A 25,055-nucleotide genomic window follows, 5' to 3' on the forward strand; every position below is an offset into this window, starting at 1 on the left:
TACTCCATACATTTTCCCTGACACCCAAAAGTACTCGTTACATTTCGAATGCTTAGCAGGACAGAAAATGGTCCAATTCACACACTTATCATGAGAACATCCCTGGTCATCCCTAGTTTCCAAATTCCTGCGTTTTCTCTGAACAAAATTATAGGAAACAGGTGTGCCTTAGAGGCTTGTTCATGTTTAACCTTACCTGATATATCACACAGTGAGCTATGCCCTATGGCTTCCAAAGGTCCGAGGGAATAACCGTAGGGTGTAACTGAATGAATTATGTTGCACCATATTTCAAGACCCTCAAACCACTAACCAGCCCTTGGTGGCTTTTGGTGGTGTGTTCTGTTAGTCTGTTTGAGTACGTGATCGCTAGCTCTTCAACCCGCAAGCAGTTCCTCTAACCGCTACTCGGCATAAGAGAGGCCTGTTCAAACAAACTGAACCATGGGGGGTATTACATGTACTGTTTGATAAGACTGTTATGTAATTATCACTTCAAAACCAGCCCTAACTTTGTTCTAACTTTGAACTGGGGAGGGGAGAAACTTGTTTTGTGTGGATCAACAGCACAAATTATACAATTGCAAATACTGTACATAATTCAACCTGAAAAGAGACTATTTGAACAGGGTTCAATAAGCTAATCATAGGTTTAAGGTCTCCAGTCCTTATATGGCAAATTCCTCGACAGTTAAGGTTTCTGAGGCTGAATATTCCAAAAAGGCACATCGTCTGCAGCAATGAGGCAGCACTGCTGTAGTTGCCCACGGTCGGGCTGCTGCTTTTAGTTCATGCGGGAGTGGGGGACACATACAAAAAGTGCTCCTTTCAGAGAGTGGAGTAGAGGGGGTGAGCGGGGACCATGGAGGGGCCTGGCATAGCTTTCTGTTTGTGGAACAGAGACCTGGTTGGAGACACAGTCACAGCTGAAAAAACATTGACCTGGAGCTTTAACAACTACATTTAGGGAGGCCCAGTGAGGCCACTCTTTAACTTCTACAGTAAAAGTATAAGAAGAGGACGACAGAACTACAGAAATACTGACAGTTATGTACAGTGTACTGGGTATGACTAAGTTGATAGCTACCATCAGAAGTAGTCATCGATCTGCATCGTATAACAACTTGCTGCCCTACAAATCATTTTAACTGGCCTTAGAGCAGTCAGTCCATTTAGAATTATGATACTGCAAGCTCATAATGGACTTAATTAAGCATCACTCTTCCTTCCCAAAATAAACAGGAAATGTACTGGTACATACCCATGAAGCATCCAGTACTGCAGATGAGGCTGAAGAAGCAACTCTCAGGGGGCAGGGTCCCACACTTACTGCAATGGAAACAGAGGGATCAGTTAGTCTGAACTCTTTGGCACTGAAATAGACCCGGACATGTTTCCTCTGGGGAAGAGTCTGGCAGAGACAACAGACCAACTCATGTAGATCAAATCAAATCAAATCAAATTGTATTTGCCACATGCGCCGAATACAACAGGTGTAGACATTACCGTGAAATTCTTACTTACAGCCCTTAACCAGCAATTCATTTATTTCTTAATAAAAAAGTAAAATAAAACAACAACAACAAAAAAGTGTTGAGAAAAAAAGAGCAGAAGTAAAATAAAATAACAGTAGGGAGGATATACAGGGGGGTACCGGTGCAGAGTCAATGTGCGGGGGCACCGGCTAGTTGAGGTAGTTGAGGTAATATGTACATGTGGGTAGAGTTAAAGTGACTATGCATAAATAATTAACAGAGTAGCAGCAGCGTATAAAGATGGGGTGGGGGTGCAAATAGTCCGGGTAGCCATGATTAGCTGTTCAGGAGTCTTATGGCTTGGGGGTAGAAGCTGTTGAGAAGCCTTTTGGACCTAGACTTGGCGCTCCGGTACCGCTTGCCGTGCGGTAGCAGAGAGAACAGTCTATGACTAGGGTGGCTGGAGTCTTTGACAATTTTGAGGGCCTTCCTCTGACACCGCCTAGTATAGAGGTCCTGGATGGCAGGAAGCTTGGCCCCAGTGATGTACTGGGCTGTACGCACTACCCTCTGTAGTGCCTTGCGGTCGGAGGCCGAGCAGTTGCCATACCAGGTGGTGATGCAACTAGTCAGGATGCTCTCGATGGTGCAGCTGTATAACTTTTTGAGGATCTGAGGACCCCATGCCAAATCCTTTCAGTCTCCTGAGGGGGAATAGGCTTTGCCGTGCCCGCTTCATGACTGTCTTGGTGTGTTTGGACCATGATAGTTTGTTGGTGATGTGGACACCAAGGAACTTGAAGCTCTCAACCTGTTCCTCTACAGCCCCGTCGATGAGAATGGGGGCGTGCTCAGTCCTCTTTTTTTCCCTGTAGTCCACAATCATCTCCTTTGTCTTGGTCACGTTGAGGGAGAGGTTGTTGGGTAACATGATGGGTAACATGGTGAGCAGATTCTCAACCACACAGTTGGATATATTGGCTGCTTCTCAATACTCTCTAGTTAGCTAGCTAGCTCAAGTTGACACAAGCCATTTCGGTCTGCTCTTAATTGCTCGTAAATATATTTTGTATTTGTATTTATTCCGGATCCCCAAGGCAGCAGCTACTCTTCCTGAGGTTAAATTACAATTACATACAATAAAACAATACATAACACAACACATTATTACACACTGTTCTGTCTCTCTCTGTGGCACTTGACCATATGACAGTAGTCCAGGTGCGACAAAACTAGGGCCTGTAGTGCTTGTTTTGTTGATAGCGATGTCAAGAAAGCAGAGCAGCGCTTTTTTATGGACCTTTCCCCATCAAAGCTACCATTGCCTCAATATGTTTTGACCACTTCAGTTTACAATCCAGGGTTACACCAAGCAATTTAGTCTCCACAACTTGCTCAATTTCCACATTATTCATTACAAGACTTAGTTGAGGTTTAGGGTTTAGTGAATGATTTGTCCCAAATACAATGCTTTTAGTTTTTGAAATATTTAGGACCAGCTAATTTCTTGCCACCCATTCTGAAACTGACTGCAGCTCTTTGTTAAGTGTTGCAGTGATTTACATTTTACATTTTAGTCATTTAGCAGACGCTCTTATCCAGAGCAACTTACAGTTAGTGAGTGCATACATTATTTTTTATTTTTTTCATAATGGTCCCCCGTGGAAATTGAACCCATAATCCTGGCGTTGCAAACGCCATGCTCTACCAACTGAGCTACATCCCTGCCGGCCATTCCCTCCCCTACCCTGGACGACGCTTTGCCAATTGTGCGCCGCCCCATGCTGTGGTAGCTGACGTGTACAGTGTTGAGTCATTAGCATACATAGACACACAGGCTTTACTCAGTGCCAGTGGCAGGTCATTAGTAAAGATTGAAAAAAGTAAGGGGCCTAGACAGCTGCCCTGGGGGAATGCCTGACTCTACCTGGATGATGTTGGAGATGCTTCCATTAAAGAACACCCTCTGTGTTCTGTTAGACAGGTAACTCTGATCCACAATATAGCAGGGGATGTAAAGCCATGACACATATGTTTTTCCAGCAGCAGATTATGATCAATAAAATCAAAAGCAGCACTTAAGTGTATCTTAATCTTCTTATTATCAATTTCTCTCAGCCAATCATCAGTAATTTGTGTAAGTGCCATACATGTTGAATACCCCCTATAAGCATGCTGAAAATCTGTTGTTAATTTGTTTCCTGTGAAATAGCATTGCATCTGGTCAAACACTATTTTTTCCAAAAGTTTACTAAGGGTTGGTAACAGGCTGATTGGTCGGCTGTTTGAGACAGTAAAGGGTGCTTTGCTGTTCTTGGGTAGGGGAATTATTTCACTTCCCTCCAGTCCTGAGGGCACACACTTTCCTGTAGGCTTAGATTGAAGAGATGGCAAATAGGAGTGGCAATATAGTCCGCTATCATCCTCAGTCATTTTCCATTCAAGTTGTCAGACCCAGATGGTTTTTCATTGTTGATAGATATATATAACAATATATTTTTCACCTCTTCCACACTCACTTTACAGAATTCAAAATTACAATGCTTGCTTTTCATAATTTGGTCAGTTATGTATAGATGTGTAGGTTCAGAATTTGTTGTTGTCATGCCTAAATTTGCTAATCTTGCCAATGAAAAAATAATTAAAGCACTTGACAATATCAGTGGGTTTTGTGATGAGCCATCTGATTCAATGAATGATGGAGCCGAGTTTGCCTTTTTGCCCAAAATTTCATTTAAGGTGTTCAAAAGCTTTTTACTATCATTCTTTATATAATTTATTTTAGTTTCTTAGTACAGTTTCTTCTTCTTTTTGTTAAGTTTAGTCACATGATTTTTTAATGTACAGTACCTTTGCCAATCGGCTGTGCAGCCAGATTTATTTACTTGAAAGTACTACTTAAGTCATTTTTTGGGGTATCTGTACTTTACTATTTATATTTTTGACAACTTTTACTTCACTACATTCCTAATTCAAATGATGTAGTTTTTACTCCATACATTTTCCCTGACACCCAAAAGTACTCGTTACATTTTGAATGCTTAGCAGGACAGGCAAATGGTCCAATTCATGCACTTATCAAGAGAACATCCCTGGTCATCCCTACTGCCTCTGATCTGGGGGACTTGCTAAACACACATGCTTCGTTTGTAAATGATGTCTGAGTGCTGGAATGTGCCCCTGGCTATCTTAAAATAAAAAAACAAGAAAATGGTGCCGTCTGGTTTGCTTAATAATAATAAAAATAATAATAATAATAATAATAATATTAAGCAAACCAGACGGCAAGGAATTTGAAATAATTAATACTTTGAATGTTACTTTTGATTTAAGTATATTTTAGCAATTACATTTAATTTTGATACTTAAGTATATTTAAAACCAAATACTTTTAGAGTTTTACTCAAGTTTTACTCAAGTAGTATTTTACTGGGTGACTTTCACTTTTACTTTAGTCATTTTCTATTAAGGCTTTTTCTATTCACTTTTACTCAAGTATGACAATTGGGTACTTTTTCCACCACTGATGACCATCTTATGCAGGTACCATCTGTCCAGTAAAATAAAAAAGCAAATTATTTCAGTTCAGCTGTGCCTCGCAAGTGTTAGAACAACTGATCTATTCTGTTATCAAAGCTCGAGTTTTGAAATATAATATGGTCTGAGAAGAACAATATTGGCAGGCCGGGCATATAGCCAATATGCTGTGATAATGTATTAGGCCTACTGCACAAACCTCATTCCTACAGAACTGTTTTATTAGGTTAATGTAAAAAATGTTAAGTCAAGTGAAAAAACAATTCTGAGCGGTAAATCTCTGCTTGCTTTTTGACTGCGAAAGTGACCTTGACTGAGAAAAGGTTGGTGACCACTGCTTTACAGGAATATGACTCTGAATATAAACAGCAATACCTCCGCTATTGGCATTCCTGTCTCTTCTGTAGATGTTATAACCATACAGTATGTTGCTACCACTGTATCATCAGAGGAATTTGAGTTCAACGTTAGCCCTACCAGCCTGCTAACATTACATTAGCACTGAATGAGTCAGCCAATTGCTATCAAAACCTAGCTTACAGCTACATTTAAAGTAAACCAAAGTTTTGGAAATACATATCAACAAATGTTAGCTATATGCAGTATTAGCCAGCAAGCTAGCCATCCAGCTAATGTTAGCTATTTACCCAACTAGCTATTAGCCTAGCCAGTCTAGCAAACCAGCATAGCTATGGTCAGCATGCTAGAGGTCAACTACTGGAGACCAGTTAGAACACAACTAACACAACACAACTAAAACATAACCGCAGATTAAAAGAGCAAAGATTTACAGATTGATGGCTGGGGTCCATCCGATGGTAAGAGTCAGGCAAAATCCAATAGCTATAGCGAGAAGAATCCAAAATAGATAGATTCCAGATGTCAGTCAGCTAGCGCGCTAGCACTAAGCCAAGGCGCACTAAGCCAAGGTGGAAAAAGTTACAAAACTCCCATATCCTACTTCCCAGAGAACATGCTGAAGATTTGACAAAACATAATGGAGAAATACGAGGTACCACTGTTACAGAATTAGAGCAGGCAGATATGATTTTCTCTTTTCTTTTGAGCCCACGGCAAGAAGGCACCAGAGCCTGCAGTGCTAACGGGTTCTCACTATATAACGCAGCCACAAAGTCTGTGAAGATCATGAGGTGTGGCTAAAGTTAGCCAGTTTGAGCTAGCTACCGAGCTAGCATATTAACTTGGTAGCACAAAGTAGATCCTCCATATGACGTTGAGAAATAGTGCATTGTGGGTAGTTCCGAAGATATCCGAAAATAAGTTAATAAATATGTAAAAAAAAAAAAAAAAAAAAATGTTTGTAGTTATGGGTAACCAGATCGTGACTACAACTTTAGATAACCAGATCGTGACTTTAAAAAAGGTATAATCTTCGTAAATGATATCATCGGTAGGACTGGTGGAGTTATGTCGCACATGCAGCTAACAAAAACATATGGAAATGTCTGCTCTACCAAAAATTACAACCAAATAAGCTTCCGGGGCGGCAGGTAGCTTAGTGGTTAAGAGCGTTGTGCCAGTAACCGAAAGGTTGCTGGTTCTAATCCCCGAGCCGACTAGGTGAAAAATCTGACGATGTGCTCTTGAGCAAGGCACTTAACCCTAATTGCTCATGTAAGTCGCTCTGGATAAGAGCGTCTGCTAAATGACAAAAAATCTATAATAATAAAAAATAAATAATTGCAGCATTACCGCAAAAATGGAAGAGGAAAGTAGAAGGGCGAAAAAGTAAGGAACTTGTCTGTCGGCCTGTAGTGTCTAAACAGTTTATGACTTTGTTGATGTTTGCAAATGGTGTGTTAGAGGAAGTCTGTTAGGTGGCCTCCTGGGATTGGTTTATGGGAAAACACCCATATTATGTTACATAGGGCATAGGATATAAATACCATGATTAAAACAAAGGACGGGTAGTAACAACATATTAGATCGGGTCGGTTGTTCTCCAGATGCCTGCAGAAGTCTGTAAATTGACACTGAAATACTTTGATATAATAAACCTTTATAATCAAAGTACAGTGTCTGCGGATTCCTTGTTCTCACAGCATAATTAGCATCATTATTTAATTACTACAGAATGGCGACGAGGACCTTTGGGACTGTTGCGTCTCTCCAGCGTTCCATTCATGAGCTACGAAGTGACTCCTGCTCAAGACGCCGGCACATAAGGTGAGATTTCTCACAATTTTGTGCGCTGGTCGGTTCGTTTGCTTATGTGGGTGTGTGCGCTGGGGAGATGTACCGTTTGAAAGACTTATGTGTGCATTTTGCTGTTATTTGCTGTGGGATAAGAGTCCGTTCCAAAATTTCTAAATTTGTTTGCGTTGGAAGCAATGCAAACAGGGGGGAGTGTCTATAGGTATTGAAAATACTGGACACAGGGATATTTTGCTTGAGGAAAATTGAAAAAGTATAGAATGAAGGAATAAGGCCAAGGAAAATGTATACAAATTAGGACATCGCGAATCTATGGCAAGCCCTCAAACGAGGCGATCATTAGGATGGGCCGAAAATTCTGAAAACGTATTAGGTTGTTTTTAGGTCAGTCCCGGGGACTGGAGTTTGTGGTAGATACATTCGGTTGCAAGTTACCGCTCGACTTATAGTTGACGAGGTATATGTTCGATGTAACCTCTCATTTTGAATATCTGGAAACTCGAGGTAGCATAAATTTAGGAACAATGAAAAAACGGCACGATGGGGGTAGAATGCTGCCTTAGAGGTCCGTAGGAACGGATATAAGCCTCTTAAACTGCGTATGTGTGTGTGTGTGTGTGTGTGGGGGAGAAAAAAATTATAAAATAAAGACGTCTCTGTTGTGTTTAAACTGTGTGTCGACTTATGTTAGGATAAGATTTATGTTAGAGAACAGGGGTTTTTGTTTTTTGTAATGAAATATGTAAGTTAAGGTAAAAAAATCTTATGAGTCTCCGTTGGTGAGAACGTTAATAACTGTTAACTATATATGAGCCCCCTGGAAGGACGTTAAGGTTAAAAATCTTATGAGTCTCTATAAAAAGAGAACGTTTACTAACTATTAGAATATCATGAGCCTACAGGGAGGAGTTTTTAAGAGTGTATAGAGATGTTTTGTAATGGATAAGAAAATAACTATAAATCTGCAGATTAGGATAAGTGAAGTTAAAAAACTTCAAAGTAGGATTTGTGTTCTATGTTTTGTGTTGGTTTGTGAGTTCTGTTAAGTGTTACTGTTTGTCTGTTGGGGGAAATAACGGAGGGACAGCTGGTCTGTCTACTTTCTGTTGTTTAGCTTGGAGAGAGCTGCTTGGGGCTTGGAGAGAGCTGCTTGGGAGCTCTTCTCACTCTGAAATCGCACTGGTGAATGAACTACGCATGCGTGGGATTTTATGAGTTTAGAGTTACGAAGAGCAAATATGCCACTCCCCTGCCTGCACTGAGCTGCTGGGAGACGCAGACTCAGAGCAGACAGAGAAGGAGGGGGAGACTTACACACTAATAAAGTATTCTGTTTGTTAAATTGTCTGTTGCTTAACAATGAAACTATTTGATTGAGACCTATTGAATTGATAAATTAGAGATATGTTGACAGATTAAAAATAAATAAAATAAAATGTTATTGAGCTATCTATAATATACCTGAGTTAAGCTGTTTGCTTATTTCTTAGCGCGAATGTGAACAGAGGAGTATTGCATGGTTGAAATAACCCAGTGAGTGCATAAAATACTAAATTCTTGTCTGTTCTTTGTTCTTCTGTGATATGAGAGACGATAAGGAGGAGACAGAGAGAGAGAGGAGGTGCTGACGAGTGCATCACGCGACAGGGTGTGCTGCAATGGATCAAATCAAGGCTAGTACTGTTCTATTCACGAAACCTACCTTCCCATAGAGGATATTTTGGGTGCCTAGCATTTTTCATGTTGTGACAATTTGACAGGGACTTGGCAACAGACTGATCAATTGATGTAATTAAGAATTGCATTTTGGAGTTTTTGTGCATGAGTTGGTTTGATTAGAGTTGTGTGGGAAATCGAGCACTGACATTTTTCTGTAAAATTAAGGTAATTGAGTGCTTATTAGGCAATTAACCCTGACGTCATCAACATAATGAAAGTGCTTCTGTCAATTTATAAGGCAGATCAAAAGAAGGGAAAAAAAGGGAACAACATAAAGAAAAGAGACAAAGAGAGCTGGGTGTTCTTAAGCTGTTTGAAAATGAAGGACAAAAACTGATGAAAGATACCAACGATAAAAGAAACAGAGGTATAGAGAAAATGGTAAAAGAGGTGAAGGTGACAGAAAAACTAATGGCAGAAGTCAATACACCTTTCTCACATACGGATTCAGCAAAAAGACCCCCACCTTATGAGAAAGAAGTAGAGTTTAAGGACGTCTATCCTCAGCTTCAAGTGATCATTCAGGAGGGTGATTATTGCATCAGAGATGAAGATGAACGAATAATAGAGAGAGGACAAGGAGAAACGACCATAAAGATGAATCCAAACTCCCAAAGTAAGAAGAAAACGAGATGTCTGGAAACTAAGGGTGGAGTGAGGTTCAGGAGGATGGAACTTGAAGATGATGATGATGATGATCAGAGTGATTCAGAAGAGATCATGGGTGGATATGACTCTGTGATCAGAAGGAGGTTGGCAAGAGACGAAAGAAGGGGTGATGGAAGTTGAAGGAAGAAGAAGGATACTAGAGATTCGATCTCTGATGAAAGTGAAGATGGAGAAAGCGATAAAGATTTGGAGATTAAAGGTGCTTTATGTTCAGGAGGATTTTATCCTACAATGATTAGCACAAAATAAATAGAAAGAGATATAGACCGATGCGTATCATGCCTGGATAAGGCAAATAATTTAGAAGAAGTAAGAGAACAGGAAGAACAACTCAAGAAGCTGAAGATACAGAAGAAAAAACTGCGGAGAAAAGGATCCCAAGAATTGGAGAAGAAGTATACATTGAGGCCAAGGAAAGAGGGCACAAGTAAGAAGATGATGCCAGTGATATTTCGAGGACAGAACCTAGAATATAAGCCTTTGAAGAATACCGATATGTCAGATATACTTGAGAAGTTGGAAGAAATTACGGTGGGAACACAGTCTGCCATCGGAGACATTAAGAGACTTTTGGCTAATCTCCTTGGGATTCCAGATATGGAATACATTTTTCAGAGAGCTGGACTTAATAGATATGTGGGGACTGCGGTGAATGACCCTGAATTGTTGGCTGCAAGTAGAAATTGGCTGTGGAGAGCACTGAAAGATACGTTTCCAACAAATGTGCATCCTGACAACATTCTGATTGACCCACTAGGACAACAAGAAAATCCGAGAGCCTATGTGTCAAGAGTTCATCAAGTGTGGAGAAATATTACCGGAAATTATCCAGATGTGAGTCAAATTGAGCAGTCAATTTTGAGAGCTACACTGCAGATGGGACTGCCCTCACCAGTAAGGAGCAAACTGGCAGAGGTTGTTGGACTTGGAAGCATGACAAAAGGCATCTATACAGATCATATAGCCCATCAAGTGGATCTGTATAGGAAAAAGGAACACAACCAGAAAGAACAGGACCAAGAAACTCTCAGAAAACTCAATCAAATACAACTGGTGGAGAATAAGAAGGAGAAGAAACAAGCTTTGGTTATGCAGAATCAGTGTGCACCAAATCAACAATCACTGCCACAGCTTCAACCGGACCAGTTCCAACCGCAATTGTACCAGCCACCAATAGCGGTACCAGTTGTTTCATATCCACAGCCAGTCTCTGGACAGAAACATAATTGGAGAGGAAGAGGACGAGAAGGCTTAGAAAGAGGAAGAGGAGGAAGATTTAAGCCATACTTCCAGCAATCTTCAGAAGTGTGTTATAATTGTGGACAGGTTGGTGACTTTGCCTGTGAGTGTAATGGGCCAGGAGGGAACATCAGAGGGAATTTCAGAGGATATACATGGGCCAGTCAAGATCATCTGGAGGACCGGTGAACCCCTATAGGGGCCCGGAGCAAGGATTCTAGGGGTGCCCAGAAGATCCGAAAGGGGGGTGTCAGCTGGTAGCACCAGTTAGGGGAAAAAGATCCAACAATTGAGGTGAAAATAAACAACCGACCATTGGAAGTGATGGTGGATAGCGGAACTGCTTTTATCTGTGTTCAGCCTGAAGAGGTTACACATTTCACTATGTCCAATCAACTAATTAGGACAGGGATTTGAGGGAGTAAAACAGCTGATTCCTCTTACGGAACCAATTGAGCTCTGCTATAAAAATCAGAAAATTACAATACCCATACTGGTATCAGAACATACACCTATTGCATTGTTGGGAAGAGATGCATTGTGTAAGTTGAACTGTACAATAAAATGTACACCAGACGGCTGTCTGGTAGAAGTGCCAAAGGAAAAGGTTTACCAATTGTTGATGATGACAGATGGATTCGTCTTCAGTATTCTGGATTGGAAATCTCAGTGAAGATTTTTTGAAGCAGGCTAAGATATGGGAGAAATTTAAGGGGGAAAAATATGCCAGATGCGAGGCTTCCGGAATATCCATTTCAACTCAGCTCAAGTATTTCAAGAATGCTGCCCAATCGAACTCAGGGGAATGGTTGAGTCATCAACCAAAGAAAGTTCAACTCAGCTCATGTTGCATAATTTTAGGACCACAAGGAGCAGCTATGAAGATAAACACAGACGATTATCTGGATAAAGAATTTGAGATTGACCTTGTTGGTTTCTGAAGGCTATGAGCAGAAGCAAATAGGAGACATGATGACAGAAGCAGAGAAAGCTGTTTTTGTACTGATGAAAGAGAATTTGGGGATTTGGAGGAGTGAAGATCAGCGATTTCTCAAAATAATGATTTCGGCTCAAGGACAAGGAGAGCCATAAGCTGTACGGATGACACATGAATCTATTTGCAGTGTGAAGATGGATTAAAAATCTATGAAAGAGGAGATGTTGCAACAAGTTCAAGAATGTTTGTGGTCTCAACACAGTACCGATATTGGACTTGTGAAATCAGCCCGATTGAGGTGAAAGTTGAACTTCAACCAGGAGCCAGACCTCCTTGGAAGAATCAGTATCCATTGAAAGATGAAGCAATCCAAGGGATTGAACCACAAATTGAAGGACTTTCGAAAGCAGGTGTTTTAAGGACAACAAAAAACCCTCAGAGTAACACGCCTTTGTTGCCTGTGAAGAAACCAGATGAAACTTATCGTGTGGTTCATGATTTGAGAGCAGTGAATGAGGTAGTGACTGACTTTCCAGCAGAAGTGCCAGACCCGCATACCTTGTTAGCCCAAATTCCTCCTGATGCGACACATTTTACGGTGTTAGACTTATGTGGTGCATTTTTTAGTGTTCCACTTAGTGTAGAAAGTCAGGGTTTATTTGGGTTCACATATAAGGGACAGTTCTATGAGTACAGTCGTTTGCCACAGGGGTACAAGCATAGTCCCCATATTTTCAATAATGTACTGAAGGATGATTTGGTAGGGATAGATCAGATATTGCAAAGCACTGTCATTCAGTACGTAGATGATATAATTATCTGCTCACAGAATAAGGAAACATGTCATAGAGACTCAATTAAATTGCTACAGGTATTGGCAGAAAAGGGGCATAAGGTTTCACAGAAAAAGTTGCAATATTGCCAGGAGAAGGTTGTTTATTTGGGTCAGAAAATAACGCATGGACATAGAAACATTTCGGACAGTCAATTGGAAGCTATTCGTAAGGCTCCGAAGCCTAGAACTATCAGAGAGATGATGACATTTCTTGGTATTGCTGGTTATTCCTCAGCTTGGGTGGAGAGCTGTACTAGTTTGATGGGACCTTTGAGAGCTATGGTTAAGGATCCTGGAAGTGATCAACTCCATAGCAATCTTTCCTGGACACAGGAAGGCCATGTGGCATTTGAAACGATCAAACAGAGGTTGCAGGAGGCACCTGCACTTACACTACCAGACTACTCTAAGAACTTTTTGCTATATGTGTCTACTTCTACTGGAGGTAGATATGCATGTGCAGTTCTTTGTCAGCCGACAGGCACAGGGACGAATCCTCAGCCTATTTCCTACTACTCTACTGCCTATTCAGAAGTAGAACTAGGGCTACCACTGTGCTACAGAGCAATGGTGGGAGTATATTCAATGTATGACAAAGCATCATCTGTTACGATGGGTTACCCAGTAACAATTCTTACCCATCATAGTCTCAGAAATCTTCTGAACTATGGGAAATATACATTGACTATGCCTAGGCTCAGAGACTATCATAGGCTCTTAGAGCAGGAAGATGTCACCCTAGTGAGGTGTGATACGGTGAATCCAGCTGAGAATTTGCCAACTTCAGAGGATGGTGAGCCACATGATTGTGTCCAAGAAGCAGAGAAATACTCGAGGCTTAGATCAGATTTGAAAGCCTTTCCATTACGTGAGGCAGACCTGGAGTATTGGACTGATGGGTCTTGTTATCGTGTGGGAGATAAATTGTGTGCTGGCTATGCAGTAGTTAAAGCCCAAGGAACTGGATTTGTTGTTGAAAAGGCTGAAGTAATACCACAGCCTGCGTCTGCACAACTTGCTGAACTTGTGGGGCTAACAGAAGCATATTTGTTAGCAGAAGGAAAGCGAGTGACGATATACACTGATTCAGCATATGCACATAGTGTATGTCATTTGTTTGGGTCAGTATGGAAAGGTCGAGGGTTTAAGAAAACGGATGGTTCTCCGATACAACATCATGCGCAAATAATGAAACTGTTGCATGCTATGATGAAGCCTAAAGAGATAGCGATAGCTAAGTGTGCAGCTCATAAAACAGATGTGTCAAAAGTCACACAAGGGAACAAAGCTGCTGATGAAGCTGCAAAAGCCGTCACAGGAGCGGACAAATTAGGAAAAGTTTTTCTGGTCACTCATGGAGTGGACTTGGAAGAAAAAATTACGCTTAAGGATGTGATCTTGATGCAGGAAGCTGCTTCTATGATCGACAAACAGCTATGGCTAGACCGAGGGGCTGTCAAAGATGCTACTGGTCTTTGGAGAAACCATGAGGGGTTGATAGTAGCGCCGCTAGACCTATTAGGTCTGATGATTTAGGAAGCTATGGGTTAGCTAATGTTGCAAGGGGGGAGGTTAGGAGAAAGATCACAAAGGAGTATGGTTTTTGGGCACCATATTTGCTTGAACAGGTTGACTATGTCATAGGCAGGTGCACAATCTGTCTGAAAAATTATGTTTGCAGGGGTGTGACTGTTATTCTTGGTTACATTCCTACACCAAGAGGTGCATAAGATGTCAAACTAAGCTAAAAGATGCTCAATCGTTTGTCAAGTTTTTGTGTAAAGAAGTCATAAGCAGGTGGGGACTTCCCGATCAAATATCCTCAAATTAGTGGGAAAGGAATTTGTGAATAAATCAGTGAAATGGTTTTTGAAAAAATTAGTGGGAAAGGAGTTTGTGGATAAATCAGTGAAATGGTTCTTGGAAAAAGTTAGGAGAAAAGTCAGACTAAAAAGTTATGAAAACTAGGGTTGAAGTAACTCTAGGACAGTCAGCTCAGCTTCAATGTTAGTACGAGAGAGAGAACAGTGGTGAAGGGACATTTAGAGTTCAGTGGAGAGAGAATTATGGAGAAGAAGTGTTGTTATCAGGACCAGAAGTAGAAGCTGTGCCCCCTAGTCAAAGGAAGTATAATTTGTACAACGATATGAAGTGGAAGACAGTTATGAGTTATTACTCACTTATTTTGCGTAATGTTACATGGAAAGATCAGGGAGAATATATGTGTACTTATTTAGTGCAAGCATTAAAATTTGTTCCGGTTAAGAATTATTGGTTAAAAGGCTATGTAACTCATAAGGTGACGCTTATGATAGAAGATTTAAAGTCTGTTGAAGCTTCCACAGTCACCAAAGGAGCAGATGGTAGTAGAGAATGATGTAGATTCATCTGAAATAGTGCAGAATACTATCATGGAGGTACAGGATGAGTTCTTTGATTTTGATGGAAGACAAGAAGATATATCTGATCAATACCGCTCGTTAGGGAAGAGAGAAACTAAATGGAAGGCATATGGATTTGATTCTTCTGTTTTGAAAATTAAAGATGGATGGGCAGGTAGGAATCTTTGGTTCCAGCAGTTAACTCATTCTATAAGATCAGTGAGGAATCTTGAGGGTCAATGTCTGCTGAGAATTCCAGCACCAGGAACATGGGGTTGAATCTTAGAGAAGGTAGCTCAACCTCTATCAAGTATGTGTAAATCTTATGCTTTATCATGGCTGTTGTATCAGCAACAATCATTAACAGATACAATAATGTTGTTGTGGAAGCATTTGTTTAGGCCTAGGTTTAAGTGTTCTTGGTTAAATGAATTACCCTATGTGAATTTGTTAGATCGGAAGGAAAATCAGTTAACAGCGATTCCTGAAGCATTGGAGGTGAAACCCGTGAGGGCTAAAAGCTGTTTTTGTTCAAATAAAACATATGATGGAAAGGGTAAGTTTATGGGAATATAAGATTGTGATGATTATATGATGACTTTGGGTAAGCATGACTTCTATGTATTTACACTCCATAGAAACATTTGTTTTGGGTTTATTGCTAAAGTTACTCAATAAGAGAAATTGTTATTTGTCATAATCCTATTATTTTTGTTTTCGAGACTTAATTAGTCTCGAAGAGGGGAAATATGTAGTGTCTAAACAGTTTATGACTTTGTTGATGTTTGCAAATGGTGTGTTAGAGGAAGTATGTTAGGTGGCCTCCTGGGATTGGTTTATGGGAAAACACCCATATTATGTTACATAGGGCATAGGATATAAATACCATGATTAAAACAAAGGACGGGTAGTAACAACATATTAGATCGGGTCGGTTGTTCTCCAGATGCCTGCAGAAGTCTGTAAATTGACGCTGAAATACTTTGATATAATAAACCTTTATAATCAAAGTGTCAGCGGATTCCTTGTTCTCACAGCATAATTAGCGTCATTATTTAGTTACTACAGGCCTTGCATTAAAGAACATAATTGGTTAAAGAAAACTGTGATAAATAAAAAAGTATATCAGTTTCATTTAAGGACCAAAGGATTGACAGCCGTCCCATATAGATTGCAAAATAGTTGGGAAGAGATTTTTGACGTACCGATCCCATGGCATAGTGTTTATGAACTGATACGCAAAACGACGCCGGATTCAAAACTTAGAATTGTTCAATTTAAATGGTTATATAAAATTATTGCTACCAATAGAATGTTATTTATATGGGGGATACAATCTTCCCAGCTCTGCAGATTTTGCTGCGAAGAGACAGAATCATTAGATAATTTGTTTTGGTACTGTCCATTTGTAGCTTGTTTTTGGACACAGGTCCAGGAAGGGCTAATGGATTGCAATATTTACCTGGAGCTAACCCTGCAGATAGCATTACTGGGTGATCTGAAAAGTCATAGTCAATCGATCAATACTTTTAGCAAAAATGCTATTTTCAATTTACAATCTGTAGACACAATGAGAATAGAAAGGTTCAGAACTTTTGTAAAACATCACAGTACTGTTGAAAAATATATGGCAAATAGAAATCCAATATGGATGGTGTTAAGAGATAGATGGGTGGTGTTGAATGGAGTTGAAGGATGGGTCTAATAACAACTAACAACAACTAATAACAACAAGATAACTAATAATGTAAGCATACTGTGTCCATAATAAGTATATAGGTTATAGGTTGAGAGCTTTTGTGAATGAGCACAGTTAGAAAGATATGGCATATAGAAGCAAACCGGATAGACATCGTGAAAATGATCAGAGAGGTTGAGGGTAGAGGAGGTTCAGGAGTAAAAACAAACAAAATAGAATTACTGTAAAATTGACTGTGTCCATAAAATGTATATAGTATGTATAAGCTGGAAGTAGAGGCCTAAGCATTGTTGTTCATTAGTTTACTCCAATTAGGGAAGGGGTGGTGGGGTTGGAAAGTAATAAAGGGAAATATATCATTTTTAAAGGATATGTATATGTATGTGTATATATGTATGTACAGTGGGGAGAACAAGTATTTGATACACTGCCGATTTTGCAGGTTTTCCTACTTACAAAGCATGTAGAGGTCTGTAATTTTTATCATAGGTACACTTCAACTGTGAGAGACGGAATCTCAAAAATCCAGAAAATCACATTGTATGATTTTTAAGTAATTAATTTGCATTTTATTGCATGACATAAGTATTTGATCACCTACCAACCAGTAAGAATTCCGGCTCTCACAGACCTGTTAGTTTTTCTTTAAGAAGCCCTCCTGTTCTCCACTCATTACTCGTATTAACTGCACCTGTTTGAACTTGTTACCTGTATAAAAGACACCTGTCCACACACTCAATCAAACAGACTCCAACCTCTCCACAATGGCCAAGACCAGAGAGCTGTGTAAGGACATCAGGGATCAAATTGTAGACCTGCACAAGGCTGGGATGGGCTACAGGACAATAGGCAAGCAGCTTGGTGAGAAGGCAACAACTGTTGGCGCAATTATTAGAAAATGGAAGAAGTTCATGATGACGGTCAATCACCCTCGGTCTGGGGCTCCATGCAAGATCTCACCTCGTGGGGCATCAATGATCATGAGGAAGGTGAGGGATCAGCCCAGAACTACACGGCAGGACCTGGTCAATGACCTGAAGAGAGCTGGGACCACGGTCTCAAAGAAAACCATTAGTAACACACTACGCCGTCATGGATGAAAATCCTGGAGCTCACGCAAGGTCCCCCTGCTCAAGCCAGCGCATGTCCAGGCCCGTCTGAAGTTTGCCAATGACCATCTGGATGATCCAGAGGAGGAATGGGAGAAGGTCATGTGGTCTGATGAGACAAAAATAGAGCTTTTTGGTCTAAACTCCACTCGCCGTGTTTGGAGGAAGAAGAAGGATGAGTACAACCCCAAGAACACCATCCCAACCGTGAAGCATGGAGGTGGAAACATCATTCTTTGGGGATGCTTTTCTGCAAAGGGGACAGGACGACTGCACCATATTGAGGGGAGGATGGATGGGGCCATGTATCGCGAGATCTTGGCCAACAACCTCCTTCCCTCAGTAAGAATTGAAGATGGGTTGTGGCTGGGTCTTCCAGCATGACAACGACCCGAAACACACAGCCAGGGCAACTAAAGAGTGGACTCCGTAAGAAGCATCTCAAGGTCCTGGACTGGCCTAGCCAGTCTCCAGACCTGAACCCAATAGAAAATCTTTGGAGGGAGCTGAATGTCCGTATTGCCCAGCGACAGCCCCGAAACCTGAAGGATCTGGAGAAGGTACGTATGGAGGAGTGGGCCAAAATCCCTGCTGCAGTGTGTGCAAACCTGGTCAAGACCTACAGGAAACGTATGATCTCTGTAATTGCAAACAAAGGTTTCTGTACCAAATATTAAGTTATGCTTTTCTGATGTATCAAATACTTATGTCATTCAATAAAATGCAAATTAATTACTTAAAAATCATACAATGTGATTTTCTGGATTTTTGTTTTAGATTCCATCTCTCACAGTTGAAGTGTACCTATGATAAAAATTACAGACCTCTACATGCTTTGTAAGTAGGAAAACCTGCAAAATCGGCAGTGTATCAAATACTTGTTCTCCCCACTGTATGTATATATGTATGTATGCATGTATGTATATATATATATATATATATATTTGCGAGAAAAAAAAACATATGGGGGATTGGAAATGATGCAGACAATTACATTGATGGAAGTTACAATCTATCTGCAATATTAAAGCTGATCTACGCCCTAAAAAAATTAAATTAATAATAATAATAATTTCATATATATATATCTAAATAATAAATACAAACCAAATCGTGACTACAACTTTTACCACACTGTGTTGTTACTTCAAATCAAATCAAATCAAATTTCATTTGTCACATGCGCCGAATACAACAGGTCTAGACCTTAAAGTGAAATACTTACTTACAAGCCCTTAACCAACAAAGCAGTTTCAAGAAAAATAAGTGTTAAGTAAAAAATTGATAACTAAAAAATTAAAATTAAAAATAATTAAAGAGCAGCAGTAAAATAACAGTAAATAACAGTAAAATAACAGTACTTTGGTGACCTTTTAAGCAGACGCAGGTTGAGGTGGCAATGCAGATCTCTTCCCACAAACCCGGCTCCGGTGTGACCGCTATCTCCTCCTGTAGCGCAGCTTGGTATGCCGAGAGCACGGAGGCGTTGCTGAGAGTCCTCACCGCTGTGGCACCCAACTTGTAGACCTTTTCTGTCGCGGATGACTGGAAGGTCTCATACTTGGTCGGTAGGGTGGGGCCAATCGAGGTCATGGAGGACTTCTGGCTGGGGTGTAGATGGGAAGCCACCCGGGGTTTGATGGGGGACATGTGGGCAAGCCCTTCAATGTCAACACAGTCCAACACTAACCCACTTTGGACAGGGTTCTTGCAGGAAAAAGGTGTACTCCAGGTGCAGGTAACCTCCTCCAGGCATTCTGGGAAGACTGGAAGGAATTGCCTGGCTGCCTGTTTGGCTTTGGGTAGCCTCTTACCCTCGTAGTGAGACGTGGTGGTCTCTCCTACTGCGTTGGGCCAGGGAATCACCAGTTTGTCCACTGCGGGTTTGCACGCGTCCTGCAGGTCCACACCGAGAGCTGGTGGGGATGGTGCCCCGTCTGGTTCTCCGGTTTCAGATTCCCCGGCAGGAGGCTTGGAAGCCTGGCCTGAGGGGATGAAGGAGTCATCATCTCCGTCCGATGATTCAGAAAGGAAGCTGTTTGACAGCCCGTTGGAGTCATTGTCGTCTCCAATCAGGATGCCCGGCATGACAGCCGCAAGGTTGTTGCTGGTTTCCTCCAACAGTGGGGCAATGGCGTCGAGCTGGTTGCCCCAGCTAGTGCTAGCCATTGCTCTGGGATTCCCCGTGGGGATATCCATCGACTCTAGTGAGCCATCGGGATGTCAACCCCCATGTTAGGGTCCTGTTGACTCAGGCTAGCTTGGTGTGCTAGCCTGTGACGGAGACTCTTCACCGTTAAGGGGTCACAGTGTGGACAGAAGCCAGGGGAGGCTAACACTTCCTAGGCATGTTGCAGACCAAGGCAAGCAGGACACACCGAGTGTGTGTCCCTCGCCGATATCTATTTTCCACAGGAGCAGATTCGCGCCAGGAGCTTCTCATCATTTGGAGTGGGAGATGCTTTTGTTGCCATAGCTGGGATGCTATTTATTTAGCCGTCAGAAAAACTACCATGGTAGGCTAGTCAGGTAGCTAGCAATTAGTGGGTTGTCTCCGGCGGTGGCACTCGGTGTGATGGCCGGATACAAAAAAAAAGCAAAACCACAACATTTTGAAGCTAACTAGTGTGGTGGCTAGCTTACTAATGACTAGTCACTGGCCATGTCCGAATACCCATATTTGCGTCCTAAATAGTAGTCTGTTTGAGTATGCGAAAAAATAAAGTTCAATAGTATGTGAGATTTTGAAAAATGTAAGTTTAAATGCTTTTCATCTAGTAGAATTCGCTATACACTATTTGGGAATTTCACAGCCACAATCCATTGGAAGAGGGCTGCGAGTTTTGATAGCTAGATCTATTCAAGTAAACAACAAAACTTGGAAGATGGGGAAGCTGCTGCGGTGGTGTTCAAAAGTAAGTAGTTTTTGTTCTCCTTCAAATTATGAATTTTTAATCATACATCTTTGAAAACAGATTTGCAGCCTACTGCCTGCCGTGCCTTTAGCTACGTGCTTTAGTTGGACTAGAAGTTATAACTATTCAAAGAGTAACTTCAGCTACATGGTTACTTGTGGTTGAGCGACAACTTCATATTTAATGTCAGCCTAGTTAGCTAGCTAGCACATAGGGGTGTAATCATTACTCCAAACAGTTGCAAAACAATCTGTTTTCTAGTGTTTCTATTGGACAGATTCAGGTAGGTCCCTCCCTGTTTGCTGTCCAATAGAAACGCTCGTTTTCGTTGCAATATGGAACATTTTGCAACTGTTTGGAGTGATGATTACACCCCTGTTATGGTGAATGTAATGGTAAGCTGCACTCATTACTGTTTCACCTTGGCACTCCAATTTGATCAAATATGTGGCAGTCTAGCTACAGAACGTTCACACAACTCTACTTTGCTCTTGTTTTGGTTAATGTTGTACTTCATCTTATGTCTTTTCAGGATCTATGTGAAGGACTGTGAGCTGGAGGGGCAGTTGTCACCTGAAAATACACTGCATCTGTGGGCCCCTCTCGCTCCCAGAAGGGTCCAGATGTGGAGGTGGGAGAAGGAGGTGACTGCCAGGGAGGCAAGCCTTATGGCCATTTTAGAGGCCATGATGAAGATGAAGTTTTATATCATTTGTATGTATTTCATTTATAGCTATTCATTTTTATTCATTTTCTACTGTTTTTGGTGAAGTCCTTTTCTATAATCCAAAGTGGATTTCTGTTTTCTCATTAAAAAGTGTTTATACCGGTACATCTACTGTTGGTGTGTTTTACTTTCAACATTCAAAAATGCATTCACACATCTGAACTATCTTGTTGTAGGTGCATGGTAACCACTAGATACGTTGAAAAAAGCCAGAAAGCTCACCACACACAGTTCAGAGTAGTAGCCAGTCATCCTCATTACGAGCCCTCTGACTCAGCACTGCATTCCTCTACTGCATCTCCCATTCCTCTCAAGCTTCAGGTGACTCTTCAATTGATACATGCGTAGACCTACGGTGTATCTGGGGGGGGGGGGGGGGGGTTCATATGTGAAGCCGACACTGATAGTGTGGTCAAGACAACTCTGAAAAAACATGTGGAACTCTGAAAAAACATGCTTCAACTGGGTAAAATCATTTTGAACGGTCATCCAACACGGAATTACAAGTCAGAAACTCGTGCATATTCCTAGAGCTCCGACTTCTCCTACCTAAAGATCATGACGTCACGATTTTTTCCCAGTCTGAGCTTGTTTTGTTTCCAAATTCCCAGTTGTCTTGAACGCACCAAAAGTCATACATTTTGGCCGTGGCATACTACATACTTTTTTACTAAACATACGTGCTAAATAGTACGCAGTACGTAGTACGATTAGTACACAGTATGCAGTTTAAGCAAATGTTGGACATGGCCACTGTTTGGATACAACTAACTTGGTCGTGAAACAAGTTAGCCGTGTTACAGCTGCACCCGTTCCTCCCTCGAAAAATCTTCCTCTAACTACGGTGAAGGAAAAGGAAAATTGCCACCACTCCAGAGAATAATGCCCGGTGAGTGAGTTGTAGGCTCACGTCTGTGGACAGTTTAGCTAATTCCGGAAAAGGCTGTCGTGTCGAGGTAAGTTTTCTGATGAAAAGCAAGAAGTGTTTAAATGACTTGAAGACGCTGTCTTGGAACTTTTACAGGGTAGGAGGGACGCCCCTACCCGACGCACACGTCTCAACGTCTGGCGTAGTGTAATAAAGGCTTCTGATGAATACGCTGGGAGTGTACCCCATAAGTGAAAAACCTAAACGAATACTTGAAAGAGAACTAGGCTACAGAGAGGAACAAAACAAGGAGAACAGAGAGGTGAAAAAGTGAAGAACGAAAATATACATAATAGGAGATTCTTATTTTCCTTTTCTGCCCGTTATGTACAGTGCCTTTGGAAAGTATTCAGACCCCTTTACTTTTTCCACATTTTGTTACGTTACAGTCTTATTCTAAAATGAATTAAATAAATACAAATCCTCATCAATCTACACACAATACCCCATAATTGACAAAGCGAAAACAGGTTTTTAGAACAGAAGCTCAGGTGCATCCTGTTTTCCATTTATCATCCTTGAGATGTTTCTACAACTTGATTGGAGTCCACCTGTGGTAAATTCAATTGATTGGACATGATTTGGAACGGCACATACCTGTCTATATAAGGTCCCACAGTTGACAGTGCATGTCAGAGCAAAAACCAAGCCATGAGGTTGATGGGAAAACCTTCCAGAAGAACAACCATCTCTGCAGCACTCCACCAATCAGGCCTTTATGGTAGAGTGGCCAGACGGAAGCCACTCCTCAGTAAAAGGCACATGACAGCCCGCTTGGAATTTGCCAAAAGGCACCTAAAGACTCTCAGACCATGAGAAACAAGATTCTCTGGTCTGATGAAACCAAGATTGAACTCTTTGGCCTGAATGCCAAGCGTCACGTCTGGAGGAAACCTGGCACCAGTATGGTGGTGGCAGCATCATGCTGTAGGGATGTTTTTCAGCGGCAGGAACTGGGAGACTAGTCAGGATCGAGGGAAAGATGAACGGAGCAAAGTACAGAGAGATCCTTGATGAAAACCTGCTCCAGAGTGCTCAGGGCCTCAGACTGGGGCGAAGGTTCACCTTCCAACAGGACAATGGCCCTAAGCACACAGCCATGACAATGCAGGAGTGGCTTCGGGACAAGTCTCAATGTCCTTGAGTGGCCCAGCCAGAGCCCGATCGAACATCTCTGGAGAGACCTGAAAATAGCTGTGCAGCAACACTCCCCATCCTACCTGACAGAGCTTGATAGGATCTGCAGAGAAGAATGGAAGAAACTCCCTAAATACAGATGTGCCAAGCTTGTAGCGTCATACCCAAGAAGACTCGATGCTGTAATCGCTGCCAAAGGTGCTTCAACAAAGTACTGAGTAAATAGTCTGAATACTTATGTAAATGTGATATTTTAGTTTTCTAAAAAACAGTTTTTGCTTTGTCATTATGGGGTATTGTGTGTAGATTGATGAGGGGAAAAAACTATTTAATCAATTTTAGAATAAGGCTGTAACACACAAGTCAAGTGGTCTGAATACTTTCACCTCATGCACACCAAGTGCTTGTTTTCACTAACGGTAAATGACAGAGGCATTGATCATTAGTTTAACACAATGGATGACCTCGACCTTGACTTAACAACATGCAGCTCAACTCGTGGGGGGCAAAGTTGTTTATTGGTGTGGTGTACGTATGTAGGCTACTGTTAGTGTGGTGAGGTAAATGTGACTGAAACTGTAAAGTACAGCATGGTACAGACAGTGTAATACGGTACTGACCTGATGAGTGGGACATTGTCCAGGGTACAGCACAGCACAGGACCCCTCTGTAGAGACAGCTTCTCCTCACACGACTGATTATACAGCCTGGATGGAAAAACAACATAGACATTTACTTTACACTTTTGCTGTCAAATGGATCACACTTTAACTTCTCTGATGGAATTGCATTACTTTACCACTTCAGATGTCATGGATATTTGAGCCATTTTCCCATTACTACGTCAAGGGAAATATAGTATTATTTCTAACAAGGATATCTACATATATTTCAGGATGTTGTGTACCCCTGGAAATAATCAGAATTCATGTCAACATAACAGTTTTGAAAACATAGCTTGTCCAAAAAAAAGTGGTCTCTTGGCACAACTTACCCCAGGTGTGGGGTAAATTGAGCATAGGGACAGGGTAAGTTGAGCCGCCTTGGGGTAAGTGGGTAGGGGTGTCTTGTGACAGTGGGTGATGGTGCTGGTAGGACTAAGTTTAAATCATGGAATGGGGGTGTAGTATATTGTATATCTTAAATGTCTGCACTCAGTTTATTAGGTACACCCACATAGTACTGAGTCGGACCCCCCTTTGCCTCCAGAACAGCCTGAATTCTTTGGGGCATGGAAACGTTGCTCAATTGCTATCAAGGGACCTAACATATGCCAGGAAAACATTCCCCACACCATTACACCACCGCCACCCGCCTGTACTGTTGACACCAGGCAGGATGGGGCCATGGACTCATGCTGCTTATGCCAAATCCTGACTCTGCCATCCGAATGAGGCAACAGGAACCGGGATTCGTCGGACCAGGCAATGTTTTTCCACCACTCAGTTGTCCAGTGTTGGTAATCGCATGCCCACTGGAGCTGCTTCTTCTTGTTTTTAGCTGATAGGAGTAGAACCCAGTATGGTCGCCTGCTGCAATAGCCCATCCGTGACAAGGACCGACGAGTTGTGCG

General features: G+C 41.5%; 1 protein-coding gene across 1 annotated transcript in view; it reads right to left on the minus strand.

The window, feature by feature from the left end:
• LOC311100665 (transmembrane protein 150A-like) overlaps nt 1–25,055 on the minus strand; it is a 50,969-nt gene that overhangs the window by 15,557 nt on the left and 10,357 nt on the right. Inside the window, exons 4-5 of the mRNA XM_084141598.1 lie at nt 24,103–24,189; nt 1,262–1,329 (exon numbers count right to left, since the gene is read on the minus strand). Coding sequence (XP_083997724.1) covers nt 1,262–1,329; nt 24,103–24,189 — 155 coding nt within the window. The remainder of the gene's footprint in view (nt 1–1,261; nt 1,330–24,102; nt 24,190–25,055) is intronic.

This window comes from Coregonus lavaretus, assembly GCF_964263955.1.
Source record: "Coregonus lavaretus genome assembly, chromosome: 25".
In the NCBI taxonomy this organism is placed as follows: domain Eukaryota; kingdom Metazoa; phylum Chordata; class Actinopteri; order Salmoniformes; family Salmonidae; genus Coregonus; species Coregonus lavaretus.